Source organism: Amorphotheca resinae, assembly GCF_003019875.1.
Source record: "Amorphotheca resinae ATCC 22711 unplaced genomic scaffold M430scaffold_4, whole genome shotgun sequence".
NCBI lineage: Eukaryota > Fungi > Ascomycota > Leotiomycetes > Helotiales > Amorphothecaceae > Amorphotheca > Amorphotheca resinae.
The window spans coordinates 1,858,620-1,879,207 of NW_020194474.1; the positions used below are offsets into that span (position 1 = coordinate 1,858,620).

The 20,588-nt window shown below is 45.8% G+C and overlaps 6 protein-coding genes across 6 annotated transcripts; 4 read left to right on the top strand and 2 right to left on the bottom strand.

Moving 5' to 3' along the window:
- Positions 1-289: 289 nt before the first annotated feature.
- M430DRAFT_18024 (hypothetical protein) lies at positions 290-2,174 on the bottom strand (the record flags this gene model as incomplete). The annotated part of the gene is made up of 5 exons (XM_024863784.1): positions 290-507; positions 590-1,355; positions 1,418-1,888; positions 1,935-2,071; positions 2,123-2,174. 5 exons carry the CDS (start codon positions 2,172-2,174, stop codon positions 290-292), a joined length of 1,644 nt encoding a protein of 547 aa, XP_024722635.1.
- A 681-nt stretch (positions 2,175-2,855) lies between these two features.
- Positions 2,856-4,278, top strand: M430DRAFT_99421 (hypothetical protein; the record flags this gene model as incomplete). Its single annotated transcript, XM_024870182.1, has 3 exons — positions 2,856-3,513; positions 3,564-3,634; positions 3,682-4,278. The coding sequence occupies 3 exons, from the start codon at positions 2,856-2,858 to the stop codon at positions 4,276-4,278; spliced, it is 1,326 nt and encodes a 441-aa protein (XP_024722636.1).
- Positions 4,279-4,792: 514 nt separating this feature from the next.
- M430DRAFT_34332 (hypothetical protein) lies at positions 4,793-6,689 on the top strand. The gene has a single exon (XM_024866528.1). It carries the CDS (start codon positions 4,851-4,853, stop codon positions 6,438-6,440), a length of 1,590 nt encoding a protein of 529 aa, XP_024722637.1. The 5' UTR covers positions 4,793-4,850; the 3' UTR covers positions 6,441-6,689.
- Positions 6,690-6,785: 96 nt separating this feature from the next.
- On the bottom strand, positions 6,786-8,578 carry M430DRAFT_99372 (hypothetical protein; the record flags this gene model as incomplete). Its single annotated transcript, XM_024870180.1, has 2 exons — positions 6,786-7,192; positions 7,240-8,578. 2 exons carry the CDS (start codon positions 8,576-8,578, stop codon positions 6,786-6,788), a joined length of 1,746 nt encoding a protein of 581 aa, XP_024722638.1.
- Positions 8,579-10,654: 2,076 nt separating this feature from the next.
- On the top strand, positions 10,655-12,548 carry M430DRAFT_34336 (hypothetical protein). The gene has a single exon (XM_024866529.1). It carries the CDS (start codon positions 11,093-11,095, stop codon positions 12,491-12,493), a length of 1,401 nt encoding a protein of 466 aa, XP_024722639.1. The 5' UTR covers positions 10,655-11,092; the 3' UTR covers positions 12,494-12,548.
- Positions 12,549-12,938: 390 nt separating this feature from the next.
- Positions 12,939-13,989, top strand: M430DRAFT_65645 (hypothetical protein). Its single transcript, XM_024869191.1, has 2 exons — positions 12,939-13,465; positions 13,588-13,989. Exons 1-2 carry the CDS (start codon positions 13,133-13,135, stop codon positions 13,921-13,923), a joined length of 669 nt encoding a protein of 222 aa, XP_024722640.1. The 5' UTR covers positions 12,939-13,132; the 3' UTR covers positions 13,924-13,989.
- The last annotated feature ends 6,599 nt before the right edge of the window (positions 13,990-20,588 follow it).

Sequence of the window (20,588 nt, forward strand, 5' to 3'; positions counted from 1 at the left end):
GGTGTGAAGATTAGGGATTAGAGGCTAGATGGCGGGTGAGAGGAGGAGAGAGGAGAAGGAGGAGGAGTCTTTGTTGGGGGGGGGGGGTTGAATTTATGCACGAATTAGAATTTAGAGAAGCTTGTATACTATACAACAAGTATTCTATATCGTCTTGACCCAACCAGTGATTCCACAAATCTCCTGCCGGGAAAACTACAAGCTATATATTCACAATCACAGCAAAAAGCCAAATATTTCTTATTTTCCTCAAGTGAACTAACTGCTTCATCCATGATGAAAGACTGAGCTAATTTTTCATAAGATTATTCAGAATCTGGTTCCTCGCGATCGCACTCCTCAGTTTCTTCCCAAACACCCACAGCGGGAGCGTCAGAGCGACGACGGCAATGAAACAACTACCTAGCACATTAAAGACCGCCAGAACACCGTCTTTCTCCAGCCAATCATTCACAAAGTACGTCAGGCCGAAAGTCAGGAAGTTGCGGGCATTGATAGCAATGAATGCTGTTTATTATTACGGGTTATTATCAGTGGGTGATGTTTTCCAAACCGGGGAGTGATTGGGGGAAAATAAATAAATACATACCTTCTTCGCTCAGTTTCTCGTACGAATCTATCACGTAGCCAAATACGCAGCCTGACGCGAACGCCATGGCCATATTTGTAAGTCCGAAGGTGAGCACGGGACCTATCCAATGCGTCTGGTAGTGGACGGAAGCGCCGAAGCCGAAGAAGCCACTGATTCCAATAAGGAGTACGGGGATCATGAGAACGAGTCGGAATTCTGGCTCGTAGATACCGCGGTTCCTTTTGGTTAGGAACACGCAGATGTAATCGTTCAGTGGTCCAGATACTACCTCGCCGACGACGGTTAGGACTAGTGGCGAGATGCTGACGAGTCCAACTTGGGAGACTGTGAAGTTGTAGGGTGGGAGTGTAAAGATCGATGCGTTGACGACGCTGAACACAACAATCCAAGTGAGCGTGGTGCCGTAAACTAGGAAGGCCCAGAGAACGGCGGGGTACCAGAAAATTATAAAAGGGCGAATGAAGATCTTCAAAAATGGTGCGTCTGAGTAGCGTCCTGTGAAGATGCGCAGACTTCGCAGAAAAGAGTCTTTCTTCTCTAGCGAGCCTGTGGTTCTAGTAGCAGTGTTTTCATCCAAAGAGACCTTCAGTTCCTCCTTTTCAATCGGCTTCTCTATATCAGAGATACGAAGGGCTATCCCTCCGTATCTTTCCTGTATAGGGACGCGATTGTAGGCAGTTTCAGGAACGAAAAGGAGGACCAAGAACATGAACACGCCGAAAAGGATAGCACAGATTCCAAATGTCCACTTCCAGCCGATGTCCTGCCCAGAGCAATATTAGCAGACTCCAACTATGATCAAACACGCGGTGACAGGTGACTGACTTGAATGATATATCCACTTATCAGACTCCCTCCAGCAATGCCACAGAGCAGAAACAGGTTCCAGGCCGCGATCCTGGTGGCTCTCTGATGCACGAAATACATGTCGCCAATCGTGCATTGAACAAGGACTTCATAAGGTGCCATACCAAACCCAGATACGATGCGACTCGCGAGAAAAGAGCCGTAGCCCTTTGCAAACGCTCCCCAGACACTACCTGCGAACATGATCATGATGGCAACTATGTAAACTGGGCGTCGCCCCCATACTTTGGCTGCGGGGTTGGCGATGAATAACGAGAGGCCGATGGTTAGGATAAGCCAGGCTGTAGATTGAGAGAGTGTGTTGACACTGATCCCCATCTCGTGCGAAATTTGTACGAATCCCGGTGACAGCATGGGTCCGAAGGCTCCTACCACCGCAGCAGAAAGACCCACTATAAGAAGGATTGAATCTTTCTTCCAAACAGGCCACTGAGGGTGATTAGCAAAAGAATCCGTAGCTGCAGCATTCACATACATTCAATGGATCGTTTGGGGAATCTGATGGCTGCGGCACCAAGATAAGATGTGATAGTCGCCCCGTTCCATGTTTCAGCAGCTCTCGAGGAATCTGCTCATACTCTCGTGGAATATCAGACTGATCATTCATGCAAGCTGTGAATAGAATCAGTCAAATCCTTAATTCTCACCTCAGATGTCTCTCACCTGTCCCAGGGACTAGCTCCATGTGGTGATCTTCAAGTATCCCGAAGGGCATGGTGCTGCTGCTACTGATCTCTGGATTTCTGAAAGGGAATCAATCTGGGACGAGCTCTGGAGAGATTGATCCAGCCCAGCTTTCGGCATATATACATGCACCGTGCCTTGGAGCGTAATCGTGACTCGGAGACAGTGTCCATCACTCATGTTGATAGGGGCGGCAGATCGGGTGAATCGCATTGCCGAAATCGATGCTGCAGTTGCATTTACTGTGCAGAAATTATCTAAAGCACAACGGCGGTATTTTCTGTCCACTCACAAGATGAGGTTGGTCATGAGGCGGCATGCGGCGTGCTGACCCTAAGCTGACCAATATGCACCCCACGACAGTGCGGCGGGACCGAGAGGATGGGGAGCGGGGGAGCGGGGGAGCGGGATAGTTCTTTGCGAACGCGGGGGAATAGCGAGCCCACTTCTGCAGCTGTCAGCACCACGTCTTACCCCCGTCATCGCACTATCCTACACCAATTCCAGCATAGGTCCTCCCCGAGGCTTGGACATATCGTCTTGATACCACGTTGTGATCATCCAGGCTCTAAAACGGGAAATTCTCCGACGGTGGTTGGCAAGCCGTAACGACGGTCAAAAGTAACGTAATTATTAAATATATCCTAATGCCTGCACTTGTTCTTTTTAGCACTGCACCTTATCATTTGGAGTTGCCTTTATGTTTGGAATCATGGCTACAAGCAACAATCTTCCTGCCTCGGGGATCCGTGTTATCGTTGTCGGGGCAGGTTTTGCTGGTCTTACTGCAGCAATCGAGTGTCATCGCAAAGGCCACTCAGTCCTCCTCCTCGAATCCTTCCCAGAGTTGAAGCTCCTTGGCGATATCATAAGCTTCGCTCCCAACTCTGGTAAGATCTTCGAGCGCTGGCCGGGTGTGGACGCAAAGCTCGATCCCATCATCCACAAGAGCGATGGTTTGCTTTACAAGACGTATCTCGGAGAAAACCTTTTCAAGCAGACTTGGACCGCCGAGGAGAGAGCATATGGCAAAGCGTATAATGGACACCGCGGTGAGATCCATGAGATCGTATATCAACATGCTTTAGATATAGGAGTTGATATTCGCCTCGGTCACAAAGTCGAAGATTATTTCGAGACAGAAACCGAAGCAGGTGTGATCGCGAATGGTGAAAGATTCGTTGCGGATGTAGTCCTGGCTGCCGACGGTGTGCGTTCGAAAGGGCGAACGATCGTCCTTGGCTATGAAGATAAACCGAAATCTTCAGGATACGCAATATGGCGCTGTTGGTTTGATTCGGCAGAACTTGCAAAGGATCCAGACACTGCTTGGATGGTTAATGATGGTGATAAGCATTGCGCATGGCTTGGTATATGAACCTCATCCAGAAATTCGAGATTTTGTCTCTGATTATAACAGGTCCTGATATCCATTTCATTGCTGCATCTGTAAAGAACGGGAAAGACTTCAGTTGGGTTTGCACTCATAAAGTTAGTTTTCCAGTCCAAAATTCCGCGACGGATCTGACAGTGGGTAGGATGACGCAGACATTGAGGAGAGCTGGCAATTCCCTGCTCCACTAGAAGACGCACAAAAAGCCTTGGAAGGGTGGGATCCAGTACTCCAAAAGATTCTGAAGGCAACTCCTTCGCCACTTATCGATTGGAAATTGGTGTATCGAGATCCACTTCCCACCTGGATCTCCCCAAAGCGGCGAACTGCTCTGATTGGAGATGCGGCTCATCCTTTCCTACCAACTTCCATCCAAGGTGCTAGTCAAGCTATGGAAGACGGAGCTACGATAGCTGTTTGTTTGACGAAGAGCGGGAAAGCAAACGTTCAAGAAGGCATTGCGGCATTTGAAGCATTGCGATACGAGAGAGTGAGAGCAGCACAGAAAACCGGAGAGCGAACCAGGAAGACTTGGCACAAGGCGAATTGGGACGAGGTGAGGAAGAACCCGGAAAGCATGAAATTGAAGAGAGAATCATGGCTTTTGGGCTTCGACGCCGAGCTATATGCAGAAGAACATTACGCTGCTACGGTGGCATTGTTGAAGGATCCGTCAAATAATGTGACTGCTGCAAGGGAGTATAATATGCCTAGAATGGCAGAACTCGCTGCCTCGCTGTAGATAGAGCTATACCCTAGAATATGTACGAAGTAAAATTGAAAGATCTGATCCCTTGATCATCCACAAAGTCGCCATGTATGCCAGTATCTGGGGTCCATGCTGTACTACAGCCCGCTCACGGCTCACCACGTACAGAACTTATCATGCTTGATTCAAGCCGCTGAAAGGCACCCACTTACGGCGATCAGCTGCCTTGTTCGATCTTCACTTGGAATATTTCCTAGAGGATATACTATCCGTAGTCGATATTGATATTATTCCGAGGGAACAATTAAGAAAACGGAACAATAGGACCGGTCATGGCGCTATCTAAGGCTAGACTCAGAAGTTTCGGCCGATGCAACGGACGACCCCGCATGGGGCCGTGTTCCCCCGCTGTGGAGGTGGAGAATTTCCAGCAACCAGAACGTCTTTATGTCCCGGGGTGGATGCGGGGGGTGTTCGGGGAGGAAACTTCCACAACGCGATCCATTCTGTCCAGACCTCCAGACACACATCTTATTAAGCACCAGTTTCCGAAATGATTTTCGATTCCCGTCAAGAATCTGCTTGCGCTACGATGAGACTTCACCATGTCGCTCTTTTCAATCCTGAGCTCGTGGTATCTTTTGGCTGGCATTGCACTCGTTCCACTCTTGATCCTGATCAATGATATCTGGAAATGGTGGCGCATGCCACCTGGTCCAACACCTCTCCCATTCTTTGGAAACAAGCTACCAACTTCGAAGCCCTGGATACAGTTCCAAGAATGGTCAAAGAGATACGGTCCGATCTTCACGATATGGGTCGGCCGAAGACCAACTCTAGTCATTTCGGACCCGGACATCGCCGTCGATTTGATGGAGAAGAGAAGCAACAAATACTCATCCCGACCTAGATTCGTGGTCATGGGAGAGATGCACTCATCGAACTCTGTCCTAGTGCAACCCTATGGAAAGGAATGGTCTCTGAGACGGAAACTCTTGCATCGTGCTCTGACTCCAGCTGCGCTCCGGACGTATATGGCGCGTCAGGAGGCCGAATCAACTCGATTGGCATTCAAGGTCATGCGCGATCCTGACAACTGGGAAAGGCAGTTCGACCGATTCACAGCAAGCGTGGTCTTTTCGATCGCCTACGGCCATCGGATCGACTCCATGGACTCCCCAATTATCAGACAACGGCTGAATTTCATGCAATTCGTGGCCTCTCTGAACGTTCCAGGCGCATACCTAGCTGAGTCTTTCCCAATCCTGAAGCACGTACCGACATTCCTAGCTCCTTGGAAGAGAGAGATTCTCAGCATGGCAGCCGCGGAAGCAGCTGCCAACATGGAGCTCGTTGAGGACGTGACCAGAGATCTCCGGGTCGGGAGGGAGAAAGGGTACGAAATTGCCCCTTCCCTCACGCAAACTCTGCTGGAGGTTCGGGACACCGAAGGGATCCCACTCCCTGACAAAGACTTCTCGTTCGTGCCTGCGTCCTTGTTCGGTGCTGGATCCGATACCACAGCGTCCACGATGTGCTCCGCCATGCTAGCATTCGTCACGCACCCCACCATCCTCCAGACCGCGCACGCCGAACTCGATGCCGTCGTGGGCTTCGACAGGACTCCCAGATTTGAAGACGAGCCACATCTACCCTACATCCGCGCGCTCGTCAAAGAAGTGCTCCGATGGAGACCCGTGGCGGTCCTCGGAGGAACGCCCCACGCATCATCAGAAGACGACATCTACCAGGGCTGGCGAATCCCCACCGGGACCACCATCCTTGGAAACTCCTGGGCGATTAACCTCAACGAGGAATACTACCCCGATCCCCATCTGTTCAACCCTGCTCGGTTCCTAGACCCGGACGACCCGCGCTACGTCCCCGAGCTGAGGGGTCGGAAAACCCATCCGGCAAAAGCAGGACACTCCTCGTTCGGATGGGGCAGGAGAATATGTCCTGGTGCGGATCTCGCCGCGAACTCGCTCTTCATCGCGCTCTCGAAGCTGATCTGGTCGTTTGATATCTTGCCGACCAGGACATATGATACTTTCGATTACACGAACGGGTTCAATATCCGTCCTCAGCCGTTCCAATGTCTGATTCGCGTCAGGAGTGACGTCCATCGGAGGGTCCTGGAGAGGGAAATGATAGATGCGGAGATAGAGATGGAGAAGTTTCCGGCGTACGAATGATGGGGTTTTCGCTTGGCAGTCGCTAAATGGCAACGGTAGTCTTCTTAGAGGACCTCGAAGCTTTAACCATTCACTTCTTCACACACTTCTTGAAACGTCAACGGTATAAGATGAATCGCGGATGCTCAAACGCTGGAAGCGCAATAGAGAGCAAAGAAAAAGGTCCGTATATCTAGATATTCGGCCTCCTCCGGAAGTCCGGAATCTACACCGAACAGATCCGGTGCTTTTGTTGAACCTTCAATCATGATCTTAGCAACTCTATGGGGTAGATCTACATGCAATCCAGTCCTTCAAGCGCTAACCAACTCCTAACATTTAATCACAACTAATTTATTCTCAAATTTAAACAGGCATAGTCAAACTGTTCCTTCTCGAATTCGCCCTCGAGTTCACCCTTGAATTCGCCCTTGAATTAGCGGCCGACATGTTCTTCTCACCACCTATGCTGTTCTGTCTCGAATTTACGGGTCGATGTGAGCCAGCGTAGCTGTTCTGCCGACTCCCCAGATTTTGCCGAATTCTAAGGTTTTGTTGCGATCTGGCAAACGAGTTAGCCCTCGAGGTGGGCACCCTCGCCAAATGACCACCCGCTGATTCATGGCGAGCATCGGATAGTTGTTGGGCAAAGGGTGAGCGCTTCCGTAGCTGGGGTCCGTAGAAGTAAATCACGTATACAGCGATAACGAGGACGAAAGAGATACAGAACAAAATGGTAGAGGCATTCGCAATTTGGTCCTTGCTGCCAATATCTATTATCGTTAGTTGAAATCCACACACGTGATTGATTAAAACTTACTCTCAAAGAACGGGGTCGCAGGTATAGTAAGGACACCAGCGAGGAAATCACGCGACCATCCATTACCACCAGTTGCGGAAGCCGAATAGGGACCATAAGCACATATCATATAGTCAATCGTGGCCATATAGATGCTATAGTTCGCGATTCCGACAATGGCTGCTGCAATTGAAGAGCCGATCCAGTGGATTGGCGGTCCTGTCGAGGTCCAAGCGAAAATGATGAGACCAATTGGCAAGCATGGGGCAGTAAACAGAAGCCACCAGAGGCGGGATTCGTATTGGGCCTTTTCATCGTCAGGCTTGCTCTTCCGCTCTTGGATGTTGCGTTTGATGGCCGGGAAGAAGGAGAACCAGGCGATGAAGTAGCCGACGAGAATAGGAATGAAGGACAGACCCAGTTCAACGGTACCGAAGCCCCATTGCTTATACACGAGACTGAACGACTGGATGAACATGAAGATCAGGGCGTCGCTGAAACCACTAAGAAGAGACAGCGTAAGGACGATCGGCTCTGTAAGGTACATTTTGAATGGTCGAATCCATGTGAGCAAAACCTCCTTGGCGGAAAATCTCTCTCTGAATGGCACAAGCTCATTTGGCCCATAGACATTAGGGCTATGGCCACTCTCGCGACGCCGCTTAGCAATCCGATCCATCAAGACTGTAGTCCTCGTCTCCGGGACGGTGAAGAAATGAAGGGCTTGTACAAAGCCCCCGAATATGAGCTGAATCCAGATACACCATCGCCAATTGCAATAAGCCTCAACAAAACCACCGACCACGGGGCCGAGAACCGAACCTCCCACCGAAGAGAATACAATGAAGGCCACCGCATACTGCTGCTTGTCGGGCTCGAAAACATCGGCAATCATTCCCAACGTGACCGAGCCTCCAGCGGAAGAAAGACCTCCCAGCGCACGGCCAACGAGGATCGTGCCGAAGTTTTGGGCAAGCGCGACAGGAAGCTGCCAGATATTGACCAAGAACAAACTAGCTTGGAGGATGGGTTTGCGGCCCAATTCTTCACTCCACGGTGCCCACAGCTCACAGCCGAAAGCGTACGTGATCAAGAAGATCGCAGCTCCGACGCGAGCTGCTTGCGCACTGACATTGAACCGCTCTGAGATCCCACCGATGGCATTGGAGTACAGACTGGTGTTGAAATTCATGGAGACCTGCACAATGAAGATCACCGTGAGGATCCACCACTTCTTCCACGCCGGGAAACAATAGCCAAGCTCCTCGTAGCAATCATCCTCGGTGAGCTCGATCTTGTCGTTTGTTCCGGTCTTCTCGATCTCATGCGTCTCGGCGATATCGTGAGTCGGGAAGCGCATGTGACGGGCGGGTGGAAGGACATCACTCTCTTCATCAAGTTCAGACGATGTGACTGGATCATTTACAACATGAGTAGCTGGTAAGGTCTGGTTTGGCGGAAGGGACTCGTCCTTGTCTTCAGCCTTGGATTCGGGGATGTGCGCGAGGCCACGATCGGCCCCGTTGGTGTCCGCCATGCTATTGGTCGGAGGCGGCGCACACGATTGAGATGGAGAGAGATTAAGGATAAGGCAAGTAAGTGCCCGGATCCGTGCTGTGGTTGTGTTCTTGGTGTAATCGTCGTTGTTTCTGTTCTTGTGGGGTTATTGTGGGGTTCTTAAAGAAGATCTTCAGATCTTTAAAGAAGGGGCCCCAGGTAAGAAGGCGGTAAGGCAGGATGGGGAGAAGGGCGGTAAGAAGGGCGGTAAGGAGGGCGACGAGATGCAGAAGGTCTGAGGTCTCGGAGGGAAGTATGTGTGTGCATGTATGTCTTGGACAAGAGAAAGTTTGATTGACAGACTGACAAGTATAAATGCCCCCGAGAAAAAGGGCGCGGGGGAGGACTATAAGGACGATCAGGGAACGGGTTGGCCTAGTGCGTCATCATTCCCCGACGCTGGCAGAGTAGTAGTTCCAAGGGATTGAGAGGGAAGATAGCGGTAACCAGACGCTACTTTCTCCACACGAGCGGTGGTAGTACCACTCTGCTGTGGAGTCGGTACGGAGTAGTGTCTGTCTGTAGCTGTGCTTCCGTCCTGGCGCCGTACTCGGTACTTCTTACACTTGTGGTCCATCTGTCAGACTGAAAGCCCGAAGAGCGACGCTCGTGTGCCATGGTGCCTCTGGGGTCTGGCCAGTTCGAGTCCTGAGTCGTGCGTGAGCAGCAAGGACGGGGGCACGCGAGAGTGAAGGAGGGCAACTTACTCGTGCGGCGGGAGCGGAATGCGCGGCAAAACCTGAGGCAGTGCTGAGTGCAGTCTGTCAAGCACGGCGATGATCGCCAGGTGGACGGAGGAAGAGTGGAGCGGGTTGAGGTTCTGGTGTTTTACTCTTGGTTTGGATCTGGAGTGCCGTGGGCCCTTCTGGCTCGCGACTAATCGGGCAGATCAGCGGCCGACAATGGACTGGCGGGCTGTGACAACGTGACAAGACAGGTAGTGTGCATTTTGACAAGAGCCTTGACGGGCGGGAGCAGAGAGAAAAAAGCAATTGACCGTGAACCTCGATCTGATGTACACGGTACCCGGACGACGACCAGAAGACAAAGAAACCAAAGAAGACTGCGCCTTTGACGTGCGCAGAAAGGATCGGCGCGGATGAAGCCACAAGTGGAAATGACATCATCAGTGCGGTTCTGGCTGCCCCGTCCCCTGTGATTCCTCTGATCGACCCGCGAAGGGCAAAATAATAAGGCCGAAGGAAATGAACTGTCGAAAATCAAGGAACCAAAGGACTCCGCGGGGACCAGGGACACGGAGAGGATAGGAAGAGGAGGAGGGGAGGATGGTCAATCACGACAATGATAGAGACTTGACTGCTGTATCTATCTACCTGTCTCCCGTCCTATGTCTTACCTTGGGTATAATACATACAGTTCAATTCAATACATAAGGTACCATACAATATAACACAACACAACACAACACCAACATCCCACTTCTCCCTCCCCATTATTCCCCCATTTCCCCCATCTCCCCGTGCCCCGGGAATGTCGAACCGAGGGCTCCGATACCCTAACCCCTTCCCGGCCTAGCGTCTTCAGGTGCCCGCATCTCCAGCTTCGCATCATGACAATCATAAACAAGAATAATGACAACTGGGTAACGTGCCTGCTGCCCTCTGCCATCCCGAGACACGGATACATCCTCTCCCGCAGCATCATGGGCTCTGCAACTCAAACCTGTCCAATGCCCTATTACTCGGTACGCGTGTGCCGACAACTGCAGTATAGTCGTGTGTCTATTAATATTTTCGGGGTATTCTCCATGAGTCGCGTTTCCCCCACACCGGGGAAGGGGAAGCGGAGGAGACGATGGCAGCTGATTCTCACGTGACCTTGCTTTTTCCCTGGTACGAGCGCAAACCAAACAAGTCATCAGAAGGCTATTGTACCACTGCTAGCTGAACCAGCTGAACCAGCATCATATTGATGAAACTCGATACGACGGTAAGCTAAAAACCTGCGAGTGATGAGGGCATCCCATCTCTGACCAGCTCTTCCATCTCTGCTCCTGTCACGCGCTTCTCCAACCCCCGCCCCGGTTCGAGCCGGTCGTCACTGGTCACGGCAATTAATTACACTTACATCGACGCGTGCCGGACCCTTCTTCGAAAAGGCAGAGCCCTACGATACAAATCCTTGGAAAAGGTAGGTCACGCGGCTTACATAGAAATGCACGAACCTCCAGCGCTGCACGAGGCTACGCGCCTTCCGGCAAGGCTGAATATGATGATGTCACCAACTCGACTTTTCTTCTCTTCTATTCAAGCTACATCTCCCCTGATATCGTCAACGTTTGTCTCTCCTCCTCACAATGCTTCCCGCAGGAGGCATCGTGTTATATGCAATCTTCTTATCCCAGTCTCTCGCTGTTCCTACGGATGCCCCCCAGCTTCCAATTGCCCCTCAATCCCATACCCAAGACTATGAATTTGACGCTCTTCTCCACCTTCCCGGAATCAGTCCGTATTTCGACGCGATTGGGTCCGGACTCAATCATGATGCTCCCTTGAACTGCGAAGTAACGGCCGCATCCTACCTGGTGCGACATGCCGCTATCTATGCCAACGATGCCGATTACTACAAATACATAGAACCCTTCCTGCAGAAGCTCGATTCTACCTATTCTTCTTCCTCTGGCAAGCGACGAAGAGGCTGGAGCGGGCCGTTGTCATTTTTCTCGAAATGGGAAAATCCAATCGACAATCCCAAGAAGCAGCTCGAGAAAATCACACCTCACGGAATCAAAGACTCAAAGAAAGTAGGAAAGCACCTCCTTTCCAGATATCCAGCGCTCGTCCCTACGATCAAACACATATATACGGACAAGAAATCACGAACCAAAGACACGGCCGCTGCCTTCATCGAGGTCTTCCCCCAAGATGTCGAGATCATAGAACTGAGACCCGGTCATCCAAGCTTCCAGCACCAAAATCCACACAAAGCCTGCAAAGCTTTCTCCAAGGAACCGGGAGATACAGAACAAAGAGAGTTCCTATCGCATTACACCTCGCCCATAATCTCACGTTTACAGCCCTTCGCCCCTGTTCCCTTGTCAGAAACCGATATCATGGGCCTACAGCAACTGTGCGGCTACGAGTCGGCGATACGGGGGAAGAAGAGTGATATCTGTGATGTCTTTACGGACGATGAGTGGATGGCGTATGAATATGCTTGGGACTTGAAGTATTCGCATATGGTGGGCCATGGCAACCCATTGAGTCCGTACCTTGGCTTTCCGTGGTTGAACACCACGGCAACATTGTTTGACAAGTTCCATGCGCCACATCACGGTGATGAAATGGAGGGGGATGAGGTACCGGATGATGATGGACAGCGTTTCTTTCTTGCCTTCACCCACAGAGAGGTCCCGCCTTTCATCGCAACCGCCTTGGGATTGTTCAACTCGTCGAATTCATACAATGAAGAGTGGCCTACGAATCGCATCAACTGGAGTCGGAGCTGGAAGATGGCGGAGTTGATTCCCTTCCTAGGACATGTGGGGATAGAGAAGTTGACTTGTGATAGAATGGGGGTGGGTGGGGAGAGGGAATACGTGAGGGTCATCGCGAATACGGCACCAAGGCCAATTCCGGCTTGTCAAGATGGACCGGGGGCGAGCTGTAGTTTTGATGCATTTGTGGACTTGGTAAGGAGGGGCATGGAGATTTATGGGGATTTTGATGGGGTTTGTGGTAACGATAAAGAGGAGTAGGGGGAGCTGGGGTTGTAGATGGGAGATGTAGATGGGAGATACGTATAGACTCACGAATATACGTGACTATTGTATGCCAACAAAATTCGTGCCTGATGATTTCATTTCCTTTTGTTCCCCATAAAAACCTTATATGCCTGTTGAATGCCTATGAAGAAGTATTTTGCCTCCCCCTGATCACGTGTAAAGAACTTTCGGGTCAAGAGCAAGCGACGTCAGTCCAGGTCCAACAAAAAGTCCAACTCCGCCTCACAACCACTTGATCCCTATCAGCGCCAAGAACCAATTACATCCTCCTTACAGTTTTCCAACGAACATAAATTTACAGTTTTCTTAGTCTTTGACACGGATATGAAGTCATGTGCCCACCGGTTCTGATAGGTAGACTAGGGAGGCTGATGACAAGTTGCCCCCCCCCCCCCTACCTACTCTCGCCCCCTTTTGACATCATCAGGGAGACCTGCTTCTCTGGGATATCTTACCTACATATAAACAAGCTTTCTAATACGATATTTTGCTATACCCAAGCAATAGTTCTCTACTCACAATTCAAGAGTCAAGAATTAAGACTTATCACGCACAGTACCTACCTACACATATACAGCAGACAAATATATCATCCGCACACAGCACCGCTCAATGAGTTCCTTCCCCTCGCCCAGCCACAAAAAGTCGTCTCGGATCCACAACAGCGACTGGCATCCCGAGCCCACGAAATCACTTCCTCTAAACGCAGCTCGACAAGCGCTCGTGAACGATATCCTAGCGCTATATAGCTGCGAGCCGACAGTGGACAGGATCAAGAGATATACGCCGGACTGCGTATACGATGATCAATTCGTGTTTGTGAATGATCGGTATAGGATGGCGGGTCAGTGGTTCGCGTTGCCGAAATTGTTTAGGGAGTCGAGAACTGTGGCGTATCAGGTGGTGAGGAGTGATGAGGAGGTTATTCAGGTTAGGAATAAACAGGTATTTTATATCCGCTCTTTTTCTTACCCTCCAGCCCTTTTATCACTTTCCTTGTAATATATCATACATATATGGTATCTAAACAAGTGGTCATCTAACTAACAAAAACCCGCGCATAAAAGTCCTGGACATTCCAAAACCTCCCCCAAAAAAGCGCCACGATCAGCTCTCTAATCACACTTTCCCTCGACCCCGAAACGGTGAGTAGTGATTTCATCAGGGTTAAACATCACAAGGACCAAGCGAACGAACAGGATTACAGCCATCATCTCCTAAGCTTCACCTTTAAGAAATGGCAGGCTGGTCAGGTCGCTAAGCATATTATGGAGAGTCCGGAGATAGAGACTTTTAGAGAGGATAAGAGGGGGGGAAGTGAACAATTGGGCGAGAGGAAGTATGGGGAGAGGAGGGATGAGGAGGAGCATGAGGAGTTGGGGTTTATTATGGAGGATTGCTGAGTGGTTGGATTTTTTCTTGTAAGGAGAATTGAATTGAGTTTATTCACGTTGCGAGGTTTGGAGGTTTAACTGCTGGTTTGTCTGTCTACTTAGGTCCTGTATATATATAGTTCATAAGAGTTCCAACCGATTACTCTACATAACCCCCTCCATATCCTACCATTCCACTACCTGATCACAAACTATCGATTCCTTCCAAATTTATCTTCCAAACTCTACATACAAATCTTCTTCTCCCCCTACACTAACCTCCCTCCCTCCCTCCATCCCAACCAGGGCACTCATCACTCAACCCCTCTCGCTCCGCCCTACAATTCAGGACATGATTAGCGAGAAGTAAGTACCATGTATTATCTCATCTAATAAGATAAAATAAGCGAAACTATAGCTAAATAAACCCAGGACCGCTGGCGCAACGGTAGCGCGTTGTAAGTAACCACTACCTTACCACGCTGTGTCTGAGACAGACACACTAGGGAGAAGCATTTATTAACAATTGTTTAAAATAGCGACTCCAGATCGAAAGGTTATCCGTTCAAATCGGGTGTGGTTCAATACCGTATCTCGGGATACTTTCTTTTGAATTTTTGCTTGGATTTTTTTTATTTTTGGGTTTAGGATGGATGTTTGATGGTTTTCTTTGAGCTCTTGGGTAAAGTGGGAAAAAAGAAGTCGATTATTGCTAGGTAGCTAACAGCAACAGCAAGCATACTTCTGCCTATGCATGTATGTCTAAAAGATTAGCGAGATTTAGAGACTTACAAGTTACAAGTTTCTAGTCTTCTTAACAGGGCCGGTTGAGCTGCTTACTCTGTATTGACGAAGGTCAGCACTGGATCTAAAATAGAAATCCTCCGTAGTATTGGGAGAGAGCTGTCAATCAATAGATACCTAGGGATAGACCCATCACCCCAAGTAGTAAATACAGACAAGACTGACCTGGCCCGTTTATTAGAGACGTCCCGGATATATAAACGTCGTTGCCAGATCTGCAGAAAACCCCCTATGCTGTGCCAACACCATACCAAATCATCCCCATCACGCCGCCCACAATAATAACTACTGGAGCAGGGACGTTGTTGAACCATCGACCTCCAACAAAGGACGTCGCAGTCACAACCACCCGTCCAACCCAAGGTCAGAACCGGAGGAGAAAGTCTCGCTCGCTCCTACAAGCGGTAAACAGCTGCTGTATATATGAGGTCTACAGCCACCACGCAAGATCGAGGTGAGTGAACCATCGGTGATTGCGCAACACCTTCTACAAACCCATCGTCCTAGTATGCAAGGACGATTCATAATTTCATACCCGGAGCGAAGATCACTACGTATCTATTAGGGACTTAAAGGGGTAGGATTAGGAATGCGCGGGCCCTGCGTACCTATAGGTACGCTAGGGCTACTTAGGGTTCTTAGGTAGTACATATATATCTTAAGGAGTAAGGAGTAAGGAAGGGAGGTAAGAATTAGTTTAGATTTAAATTAAAGTATACTACGACTTACTAGTTACTTAACTATAATTCTCTACTATATTACTTATAATACTAATCTCTAACATTCTAATTCTTCTTCTTATTAAGGAAGTAGCTTGTTATAGTTATAGTACTTAGTCGTTTAAGAAGAGATACCTAAGGGACTCTTATAAGAAGAGCTACTAGTAAAGAAAACCTTAGTAAAAGAACTCTTACTATAATATAGACAAGCTATATATGTTACGGCAGAGCAGTGCACAGCGCACAGGACACAGTACATAGCGTACAGAAAGGAAGGAAGGAAGGAGCGTAGCGTACACAGCCTATAAATAGCCTACATCTTAAGAAACAGGACAATTATAGAATTTAACACACACAAAACGCGCTATAAGTAGCGACTCTACGTAATAACCGTGACATCTAGTAGTAATACTACTAAGACTAGCCCTGTCGCTTAACAGGTGTACTAGTAACACTACGTGTCGTACTAGTAGCCTAGCTACACTATTAGGGATCAAGGACCTCTGTCAAATTAAATTATCAAGAAACACGTAACTACCGAACTTACATTAAGGATCGATTATTATCAGGGATTATTACAGGATTACCGAACCGGTCGAACAATACAATCATTAAGTCATTAAGACAATCGAGTAATCAATACACGCTAGACGTCTATAGCACTATTATATATACTACTAATTTATTAAATCAGAACTACATAACAGTATACTATAGTTAGTAAAGAGACTGTCCTCCTTACTAAACAAATCAGGAAGTTTATAGAGGTAAGCGACTCCTTTATAAAACAAGTCCCGGCCTTAACATAACAAATCGTTAATTACGTTCTTAAATCTATTAAGGACGACTTAATAGTTATATATCCTAACAAGTAGGTAATAGACAGACTAACGCTACACTAAGTAGTTAAATATTTTAATAACACAACAATAAACATTATAGTAGAATTAAACATTAAGTACTGTAGTAGTACGTTAACAACAGCTTTATTACGAGCCTAGTCGAGAGAGCCCCTCCTAAGAATTAGAGAAGAAATAGCTTTAGGTTCGAGAACAAATAGAGGTGTACTACTAGCTAGCCTATTAGAGGCAGATCAGGAAGTAATCGCTTAACGAGTTGTACGTCTCCTTAGTAAGCAGAATTAAAGAGGTAATAACAATAATAATAATAATAGAGAGGCTCCTACTACTAACGCTAATATCGATACCTAACGTTTAACTACTAAAGTAATAGGATTGTTTGACCTGTTATTTAACAGTAAGGGCACTAAGTTAGGCATCGTTTAATAAGGAAAGTATATAATATATACAGACGTTTACCTTTATACAGACCGACTTTAATACCTTATAAAGTAATACTTAAAGAAGGTAGTACAAGATATATAGACAACCTGTTTATAAGGCAAGGCGTTACTATAGTACTCTATAGAGCTTACAGAACTTAAGAGAGAGTTTCTAATAGACGCGAGTATAGATAAGATCTTTAAAGAGATAAACTAACGCTTTTAAGAACGGCCTAAGGTTACGCGTGTAGCGTTAAATACAAAAAGGTTTACGATAGTAGACTTACGAGATAGTAAGTCGATACGTGCCTTTTTAATACAAATGTTCTGTCTAGTACGATTATTAGGAAGCGAATCGACCTTCTAGAACCTTTTGTTAGTATAGATAGCGCTTGATCTATAGATCTAACTACACGTATCCTGCCCTATAGAGAACACGTTAATTAAGAGATTTTACGAGAAGGTAGACTTAAAGACAGTAACGTTAGTTAATTTTACGAGTAGAGTACGGCAGCTACCTACAAACTAGTATACAAATAGAGGCAGGCCCTTGTTTCGTTTGTATAACCCTAGACCTATAGCCTTATACCCCTAGGCCTAGCGTTTATACTAGCTATATTAGTACCTATTGTAGTAGGGTCTATAACAGCCTTAACAGCCGTAGTAATCGTAGGTACTATAGCCTATATAGCGACTACTGTTCTAGCCTAGCGGCTCTTACGGAAATAGGCAAAATTAGGACAACTCGTAAGGCGGATTTACTAGGAATAATAGCTTTAGTAAGGGCTAGAACAAGAACAACACAACTAACTATTAAAGTTAGACCCTATATTAGAATTAACCTCCTAGACAACGTAGACAGCTATAGATAACTATAAGAAACGCCTACGTAAGGAATAGTAACGAGTATTAATACTAACTACAACTAGCGCGGGCTTATTAGGCTATAGCTAAGGACGTGCTAAAAGATAAGTATATAAGAGCTAAAGCGTATTATATACAAGACGATTTATAAGCTAATATAGTTAAGCCGCTACTTAGTTTTATAGAACAGGATTTTATAAACACATATTACGTACAAGAGGACAAGTTCTATAACGATCTAATTACAAACTTTACAGAAGTTAATTTTACTAAAGTAGACAGCCCTTAACACTAATATAAGAAGTGTAAGGAACGATTTAAAAGTACTAACAAACTCTTTATATACCTTAAAAAGGCTTACAGGGTTGCCTAAGTAAAGACAGGTAGTAGTAAGTCTATAGTAGTAGTAAGCTTTATAGAGCCTATAGTAGTCTTAAATTCTATAGAGGTAATAGTGTCTTTAACGATCTCTGTACTTAATAATAGTACAAGGTACGGCTTCTAATTATAGTACTATATAACAATTAAGTTAGTATTTAAGAGTATAATAGTAAACTAAGTCTAGGGGTACCTTAATACAAGATTAACACTAAGTATAGCCGGTAAAGTATAGCTATACAAATAGTATAGCGGTATTTAGGTTTAAATATAGGCAAAGCTAATTAGTGTTAGAAGAGTAGGTACTAACAAGATATAGTCTATAGAATACGTTATAACAGACATGTTCTTACTAGGAACTAAGACTAGTAAGACGGCCTAGGCAGTAATATCGCGCGAAATATACCTTATTAACGCTCTTTCTATAAACCTTATTATTAGTATAGACATTATTAGCTCTAAACGTATTAATATTTTAGTATTAGACAAAAGGGCACTTATACGCTTATACAGCGTTATAATCGAGATTAACGTCTTGCTAAAAGAGAGACGCTAGATACCTGTAGTAGCTAAGGAGGGCACTACTATCTTACTGTACACTATAGTAACTATACTAGTAGTACATAACGTAAAGAAAAGCGGTTAGGACATACTGTTTAAACCTAGTAACTCTTAAGTTAGCTTGTTTACGTATCTTACAGACTAGTAGTTAACATTAGTTATAGTAAGAAACAATACAGATAAACTAGTCTAAGTCTAGAAGGACGTAAAGCTTAGAGACCTTGTTAAGTTTAATTATAAGGACTACTTTTAATTATTAGACGACGTAGCCGACTTATAAGACCTTGTATTACAAACACTATAGAGAGAGAGACTAAGACTCGTCCTAGACATGACTTTTATAGAAACAAAGTACCTGTATAGTACAACTATATACAGCCCCCTAGATTAAGTTAAACAGCTTTCTTAGTTAATAGATAAGTTCTTAGACAGCCTCTAGAATAATAAGGGATTTGTTAATATACCTAAAGATTACTAGATAAAGGTAGAGCTTTAACAGGACTAGTAAGACAGAATGTTAGGTAAGGCTAAAGTATACCCCTTAAGAGTTAAGGATCGTAAGGTACTAGAATCTATATTTAACGAGTTAATCAACTAAGGGCGCTTAGAAAAGACGTTATACTTAATACCTTTCTCTTACCTAGCGTTTGTAGTTTAGTACATAATACCGAATAGTAAATATAAAGAAAGGGTAGTTATTAATATTAGAGGATTAAATTAGTTAGTCGTACTAGACGCCTACCTAATACTAACCTAAAAAGATATCCTCTAAATGATTTAAGGCTATAGGTTTATTATAGTAATAGACGTATTAAGTTATTTTTACTAATAAAGGTATTATCTAGAGACTTGTCGCTACTTTATAGTCGTAACGTACATAAGTTAACACACCTTTAACTATACTCTTATAAGTTTTAGAAACACGCTATTATATACTTAACGCTAAATTAACGTATTAATAGCGCGACTAAGAGCTTTTACAAGAGTATTTATAGATAACGTAGTAATAGTAAGTAAAACACTTGCTAAGTATATTAAACACTTATAGCAGGTCTTTACATATTTTGTAGAGGCAAACATTACGCTTAAAAGGCCGAAATGCTTTATAGCATTCCCTTTAGCTACTATTCTAGGACAAAAGGTAGATACGTTTAGCCTGTTAACTATAAAGGAACGATTAGCGGCTATCGCAAAACTAACGTTCCTAAAGACACTATAACAGCTTAAACGATACCTTAGGATAGTAGGTTAGCTATATAATAAGGTGCCCTGATTCGTGCAAATCGTAGAGCCGCTATAAGTACGTAAAACTAAGCTGCTTAAGAGGGTACTAGTAAAGGAGAGAGCTTATTAAACGTTTATAGTAAAAGAGGTATTCGCGTATCTAACTAGAGTAGAGAGAGCTACGTTTACTAAGCTTTAAAAGGAGCTAACAAACCCTTAGGTCTTAACACACTTTAACGTAAAAAGACAGTTCTTTATTAACTTTAACGTCTTAAAACAGAAGGGTATTAGCGTAGTAGTATACTACGTGTAAGGCGATCTAGTTCTATAGAAAGGCGAATACCTGGTAAGAACAAAAGTGTAGCCTATAATGTTTTTATTATAAACTGTACGTAGCCTAAAGACAAGATACTAGCCTACTAAGCTCGAAATATATAGGGTAGTATAGATAGTACAAAAGCTCGTAAGGTTTATTAAGGGGTCAAAAGTATAGCCTGTTATTATGTTTATAGACTATAGCGCTCTATATAATATTTTAAAGTAATTAGATATTATAATAATAACGTTAACGTAGAAGCTAAACTTACGGCTAGTACTAGCTAGTAAGTACCTATCTTAGTTTAACCTAGATGTACGTTACAAACCTAGTAAAGCAAACATTATACCTAATGTACTGTTACGCCTGTCTACTATAGCTAAAGACAGGAACAAGGGCGGTAGTAACAAACTAGGCAAGCTAGACGTACTATTAGAGACCTACTACTATATAGTAACGTTAGTTAAGATAGACCTTACGTTTAAGAAATTAATCGTAGACAGCTATAAAGCCGACCTAAAATTGTTAAAAGTAATTAATATAGTTA